This window comes from Cannabis sativa, chromosome 9 (assembly GCF_029168945.1).
Source record: "Cannabis sativa cultivar Pink pepper isolate KNU-18-1 chromosome 9, ASM2916894v1, whole genome shotgun sequence".
NCBI lineage: Eukaryota > Viridiplantae > Streptophyta > Magnoliopsida > Rosales > Cannabaceae > Cannabis > Cannabis sativa.
The window spans coordinates 7,984,021-7,991,719 of record NC_083609.1 but is presented as its reverse complement, the minus strand read 5'-3'; the positions used below and the strand labels follow the sequence as shown (position 1 = coordinate 7,991,719).

Genomic DNA, 7,699 nt, shown 5'->3' with positions numbered 1-7,699 from the left:
TATTTCCCATTCTATCCTATTTCATTACCTCTAACCAAACTTCACCTTAATTAGCCAATGAATGCTGATAACTTCGATGTATTTGAGTGTGTGCGTCCACACTCCATAGATTCATTCATAGTTGTGAAAACTATAATTGTAGTTCCAAAAATTAGCTTGATAAAAATATCTACTACTAATCTACCATAAGAAAACAGCTCAGACTCATAACCAATTCTAAAAGGCTATAACTTACTCTTCCAAAAGAAGAGCATGAATTAAGTTACAGAGTGCCATGAAAAAAGAAACCCAGCCCTTTTATTAAGCACTTTAACAAGATAACATACACGAAGGTCAGAAGCTATTATCAATAACTAAGACTCACTACACCAGACACAAGTTTTCATCTCAGGAAACAAAATGTATCGCCCAAAGCCACAGTTATGGGCAATTATTATGAGATAATCATTTCATCCTGATAACTCCAAAAAGTGCAGGACAAGAAAACTCACTTTGAAGCAGGAGGCAGTGAGCCCTCGGAAATTGTCCTTCCAGCTGCAAAAAATCTCATGCTACAACGGATAGAGCTTCCGAGCAGCTTCTCTTAATCTCATGTCAGATGTAGTGTGCACAGAATATGTACAGATATAAGGAATCCCATAACACAGGATGATTCAAAGGTTTTGCATCTACAGTTTGTTTAACAGACACCTACGGATTGATATTGCGAATTCGCTGACCTTTTGAGGATGGAACAGAACCGAACAAATCCCTACGCAAACAGCTGCGGTGGCAATAACAAGCAGAGTTGGGCGGAAGCCCAATATTACTCTGCGCCTAGAACTTAAGACTTGCCCATAAGAAACTCGGCAAACAGAATCACTTGGCCATTCCTTCTTACGGTTTGCTTTTAAGATGGTTTCTCTATCCAGAAGTGAAATAGTTTCAATTCTCTTGTTATAAGTGGAATCTTCCATGAATCCCGACTTACCATTAACCATTATTTCCATATCCTGCAGAAGGTTACTTGATTTGTTATTAAACATATTATAAAATAAAATAATTGGTTGACAAAAGCAACATTACAAAATACATATAAACACAAATTCATATTTATAAATATATATATAAATAGGGTGGGCAACAATTGTGCACACTTCTTGTGTACCACCATGGTGTCCTGTATGTTTTGTTATTCTTTTCAGAAAAAAAAAATAAACTAAATAGTTTAGGATGCTGAAAATAGTCTAAATTAATATTTGTGAGCGTGACTAATAAAAGGTTGAAATCCTGTTTCGGCATCCAAAACTGTTCATGTTTTTCTAAGAACAAGCAGAAGGTTCAATGTATAAAACAATATTGCGGGCGTGACTAATAAAAGGTTGAAATCCTGCTTTGGTATTTCTAAGAACATACACAGAAGGTTCGATGTAACTACAATTAACACTATCATGTAAAAAAATTGGGTGATAACATAGTCACGTATGAAAAAAAATGATTCACCATGGTATGTGCACCATTGTAGCCGTGCCATATATCTATATAATATCTATACATAGATAGATATAGATGCCACTAGCAAACCAAAATGAAACTAAATTTATGAAAATATACAAAGACTTTTTAGTTTAGAATAAATATATTTCATTATCAGCACTCGCACCTGGCCAGGGAAAGAACCAATCGAGCATGGATCATTTTGGGAGCAGCTTTGAGAGCCATGATCCACCTGAAGCATTGAATTTCTGGAGTTCACATCTAAATTTGCAGCTTCCTGTGGCTTCTGAGAAGGAAGTTGATGAGCATAGTCCATATATTTCTGTAACAGCTTTAAATCAGCCTCATTGATACCATTACATGAAGCATTTGATTCCATTTTATTTACCACAGTTCTTAAATTTTGCACTACTTTCTCCAAAATTGTAAATGACTCCATAGATATCAGAAAATTTAATAAGTAATTCAGTCTTTGGATCTGAGAGGTTGTCACGATCGGCTGAGAATTTTCTGACCCTGGCTTCTTAAGTAACCATGCTATCTCCAACATAATTTCAGAAAATGCTGCGTGTCTTTGACAAGAAACTTCGCACAAGTTTGATGGAGAACCAACGGAAGTTAAGTATGGCCTCTCTGAAAAGTGAGATTCATTGTGTCTTTGTTGAATGACATTCATTTCTGAACAAGTTTCTTTGTCTCCAATGAGTAATGGTATAAAATTAGATAAGCCAGCCTCATTCTCAACCTGAAATATAAAATTAAAGGAAGATACATCAAGTTCATATATAACTAACAGCAATAGCTCTAATAATATAATCTAACAAATGAAAGTTTGGTACTTCGCGGGGAGAAATTTTAAATTAACTAATCTTGAATCTAATAAATACGACTAGATATTGTTGGTTGTGTTAATAGTTATTCTTTATAGGTTAATATTGTTCACAAAAGACTCGTATTATGCTGGATAACTTGCTGTAGGTAAGTTATACCACTTCCCATATCAATATTGTCTGTATTAAATAAAAAAGCATAAGTTGCCAAAAAAAATTCATAATAAGAAACAGAAAAGAGCACCAATTGTCAAATTTTAAGTACTGCATTTATTACTACTCAAGCAATAACGGGCACTCATTCACGAAGGGTGTACTAATTACGAAAGCATTTCAGAAAATGTTATAATAATCTTAAGAATGGATCAGCTGAATAAATTATAAAAGAAAACTAAAAAGATGCAAAGAAAGTAAATGTAACAAATTACCAACCTCAATGAATACTGGACCAAAACAGTTGGCTTCAGTACGAGGGACTTGTATCCTGTACAGTTGATGGTCAAAGCTACTAGTAGTGTTCCCATCAGTAACAGAATGAGAAGATGCAGGACTATAAGCACATGCCAAATACTTCCCAGAGAAGGATAAAAGAAACCTGCCAACACGATGATCTTTCTTTAGCGCTCATTAGACTACCTCCAATGCAAGATGCAAAAACAGTGCTAAATTTAAAACAAAAAATTAATAAACATATTTTGCACAACTTTTACAATTTTACTCCAAAGTGCCCATAGATATATATACAAAGAGATGTGAAAAAGTAAACATGGGGCTCGTTTGGAACGTTGTATTAGGTCGTATTGTATTGTATTATATTAAATTTGATTATATATATATACAAAGAGATGTGAAAAAGTAAACATTTATACCAATAATAAATAAGATGTCAAATAATAATAATAAAAAGATAAATAATGGCAAAAAAAAGTAAATAAAAAAGTGACATTTAATGTTAATAATAAATAAGATATCAACATTAATAAATTAATAAGTAAAGACAACAAAGTATTGAAAAAAAGAGCATTTCTTGTTGATGCAAATTTGGATAGTGTTATATTCTTATCCAAATTTGGATGAACTTTTAGCACATGCTAAATTTAGAATAGAAGCTTTTCTTTGAAGTGTGTTATATTTTAGCAATGCATCATAGATTCACATCTCTAATGGAGATGCTCATAGTGAGACAGCTACGCAACAATCGAAATAACTAGACCCAGTTATCCATCTATAAGCAAATGCTATTGAAGCAAGAAGTTTATTTTTAACTAAAAGGAGGAAAACTATTAAATCATCGGGAAGAAGCCATACCTAAGTTTAGGTAGTAGCAAGTTGCTCCCGCAAGCAACAAACTCCATAGGCTTGCCTGCCTCAAAACAAGTAGGATGAACATAGTGGAGCTTTGGAGCCTGCACATCCACCTTGGCTTTTATTACAGAAGTCCCGTCTACGCATATTGAAAAAGGTAAGAACATGTCAAAGTTTTAACAAAATTTTTTATCCAAGGATGCAATGGACAAAGATATTTAAAAACAAAAAAAAAAATAGACATCATAAAATTTTCCAATAAATGACAACACAAAGTTCTTGCAATGACGACATTTAAGAACACTGTCAGTTTATCAAAAACTAAAATTAAAAAAAAAAACACTGTCAGGAAATTAATCTCAATCTCCACATTTGTTCCACCCCGCCGCGGGGGGGTTGGGGGGGAGGGGGAGGATTTCCAGAAATACAGATTTACTAAACAGGATAAAGCTAAGAGAGGCCAGAAAACATAAAAGATAAATTTAGTTTTATCTAACAGACTGTATTAAATAATATCGAAGACATGGTTGAATGAAACAGTATATGGAGCATCAATTTACCTTTAACTACATAGAACATCATATTGTTTAAATAAACAAGTATATTGCCTCTTCCAGACAACATCCCTCCTGGTGTAGCAACAAAGTTGTGAACGTATGATTTAGGATCTTCAAGTAACTGTAGCAAACGAAGTAAAATAACAGTCAAATCACAAATTCGCTTGTAATCCAATAAATATTTTCAAGTCATCAAAAAGTTGATAAGCGGAGAAATTATCTAGTGAATCCATCCAAAAGCTATTTATCTTTTCCAATCATTAATTTAACACAAGTATTTTCTGAATATATGCAGCAATCCTTTCATTGGTGTTCATTAATTAGATTAGGGATACGAAAAAATGAGACTATCAAATATCATATGTAAATATGCAATCATAAGCCTGAAGGGGAATTCATAAAAGTAATCCATCACAAATACCTTCATCCACATAAACCTTGGCATCGCAACAAACACAGTCAAGATAATACATCCGGGACGAATATACCCCTCCAACTCAACTGGCATATTGGACAGCCATTGAAATATCTGTAAACATTGAAAGCTACAGGTTACTCAATTCCTAAAATTGCTTGCAGCCATAATTATATGATTGTATATACTAAACTGTAACAATAATCCTTTAATAGTACTTGGTGCCGAAGTCGTCTAGGGAATTCTGCTGGATTCCAGTCATAGAGCTTGAATGAAATACGACCTGTAGGACACTATAAATGTGACATGAAATCAGTATAACAACTCCCTAATAAATTGCATATCTTCAGTGACTTGAATACATCATTCAAACACATACCATAGAAGAGTAGGTACTCTTGTTGTCCCAATAGGAGGGAGATACACCACGTTTAGAATTATCTTTTCCGCCCTCCATTTGGTTTTCACCAGAATCCACTAAAGACAGAAAGCCATCACTATTTGCATCCTTGGAATCGGGACCTGAGCGGAGAGGGGAAATGTGTCCATCTTCAGACTCCACAAATGTTTCTGTTTGAATCCTCTGGCTGCTAAACTGTGAACAATCTGCTTCAAAAACACTTAACATAAGCAAGCCAAATCTGAAAGAAAGTACTCCGCACGAATCTTATACAGAGTAGAACAGATAATTCGGGTTCTTATACCTTTCCCTGCTTCACCATCACCACCACTCACATCTTCACTAGGAATGTCCCCTTGAGATTCCTTCTCATTAGCACCTTTAGATCCAGCAGGTTTCCTCCGCCTTCTGTTGTTATGCTTCTCCAACTTCCTTCGACAACTCCGTTTACCTTCGTCAAAATCTGCCAGTACGTGGAACCTTCAAGAGATTTCATGTCATATAGAAACCAGTAAATATGCAGTAGAAATAAGTTTGAACAAAAATACAAAAACCTTGTAACAGAACAATAATGTCACAATATATACATCCTTGATCACGACATTCACTAACCCACTAACTCTAACTCCCGAGGATAGAACTGATCAACTTAAGTTAAGACTACAACTGAAGCAACATGGAATTAGATAATTAAAACTATCTAAGTATCTAAGATTATGATAATTACCCAAGTATTATAGTATAACAACATTCATTGATAACACTGAAACCACTCTTTCTCAAGAGTCAAAAACTTTTTTACGAGTAATGAACCAATATTGAATGCAATCAATCAAAAAGCCAAAACAAACGAAGCTTCAAACTGAAAATCTACACAAATTCATATAAATAAATATATATATATGATATACATATACATACACACGTATTAAGAAGAGAGAAAGAGAGAGAGATGAAGAATTATAACTCACTTGCCACACTGTTGACAGTACCGCTTGGTCTCGCCATCAATAGTCACCGTAGTAGCGTTGGCGCACCGGAGGCACACCCTGTGTCTGCGATGATACCCTTTAAGCTCCTTAATATCAACCCCACAATCTGGGACCTGACACCGAGCAACCCCAGACGAAGCCCTAACGGTTCTAGCCCTCTTCTTGCCATGGCCGGCCTCCTCCTCCTCCATTTCCATCAACTTCTCATCCATCTCAGGGCAAGCACACGGAACCAAACCCGCCAGAAAATTGGAACAGACCATCCTCGGGTCCCGCTTCCTGACCCGACCAGGATCTGAATTGTGACCCTCCTCCTCCTCCTCCGCCGTGGAAGTGGTGGTCGGCGGAACAAGCAACTGGTGCTGCTGCTCCTCCACCCCGGATGTCTGGGATTGTTGTCTGGCAGGGTTAGAGGCCCAATTGATTGCCAAGTCGGCATCGTCAACGGTGAAGTCTAAGAGATCTCCCCAATCCCAAATGTTGGAACCGTCGTCATGTAAGGACGGGGCGCGTGCAACCTCCATGTCGGAGCCTCTAAACCGTTCCGAAGCTTGTGGTTGTGAGTAAGAGGAAGAAGGAGACCCTGCTCCTTCCATGGATGGTGGGTTTTTCTTCGTGGTCTCTAACATTGGCAGATTACCTAACAACACCTAACCCCAAACTCGCTTTGAAACTAAGTTTCAATTCTCTCTGTTAATGGCGTACACTATAATTGACGATTCCATATTTTTATTTTTATTTTTATTTTTATTTTTTTAGTTTTTATTTGAATTATAGGAAACATAATTTTTTTTTTTTTTTTTGAAGGAATAGGAAACATAAATTTAATTAATAAATTTTCCAGTTGGATTTGATTCAGTTTTTTTTAGATAATTACACTCTTACATCAAATAATTTTAACATGTTTTCTGCGAAATAAATAAATAATTTTAACATGTGTTGCAAAATTTGCAAAATAGTATAGGGTGTTTTTATAATTTATTCTATTAAAATGGGTGCATGGATGTTATTTTTAATTATTTTAGTATTTAAAAAAAATGTAATATTATAGTTATTTAAGATATTTTGTAAAATTTTAAAAAAATTAGAGTAATTTATAATATAGAAATCAATGTTCAAACCGTCTATTTTACACGTATATAAAATAAAAAAATCACTCGTGCAACAAAATCTTTACTTTATTTTCGAATTTAATTTTTCAAAATTTTATTAAATGTTTTAAATAACAACAACATATATGACTATAAAAAATTAAGACTAGATATTTTTTTTTAAATACTGAAACAGATAAAAGTGCATTAGTACACTAATTTTAAGAAGGTATATTATAAAATTTTCCTGTAATTTAATATTTTTAGAACTTTATTTTACATTTTTGCCTCATTTCATACATTTTTGTAAATTAATCTTTATTAAAATTTCAATCAGTTAGTCTTAAAATTTCAACCAAATATTGGAGTGTTAGATCATCTCCACTTCAATCCAAACATATATTAAATTTTTTTTTTTTTTTAATGGCAAACATATATTAAATTAGTGTGCATCAAATATTACAAATTATCTCTAATAATTGTACCATTTTAGTATTTATTTTTTACCAATTTAATATAGAATCTACTACTTTTAGTAAAATAACTTAAATGAACTTAATAAAAAGATTTTGCTTAAAAAAATCTCACATTTTTTATTATTTATATTAATAGCCAATATAATTAATTTATGAC

General features: G+C 33.8%; 1 protein-coding gene across 1 annotated transcript; it reads right to left on the bottom strand.

Annotated features, from left to right (window-relative positions):
* Positions 1–201: 201 nt before the first annotated feature.
* On the bottom strand, positions 202–6,841 carry LOC115722150 (squamosa promoter-binding-like protein 7). Its single transcript, XM_030651279.2, has 10 exons — positions 5,955–6,841; positions 5,288–5,463; positions 4,963–5,189; positions 4,802–4,876; positions 4,590–4,697; positions 4,172–4,289; positions 3,615–3,750; positions 2,739–2,901; positions 1,643–2,221; positions 202–992 (listed from the first exon to the last, which is right to left on the bottom strand). The coding sequence occupies exons 1-10, from the start codon at positions 6,602–6,604 to the stop codon at positions 669–671; spliced, it is 2,556 nt and encodes an 851-aa protein (XP_030507139.2). The 5' UTR covers positions 6,605–6,841; the 3' UTR covers positions 202–668.
* Positions 6,842–7,699: the final 858 nt, after the last annotated feature.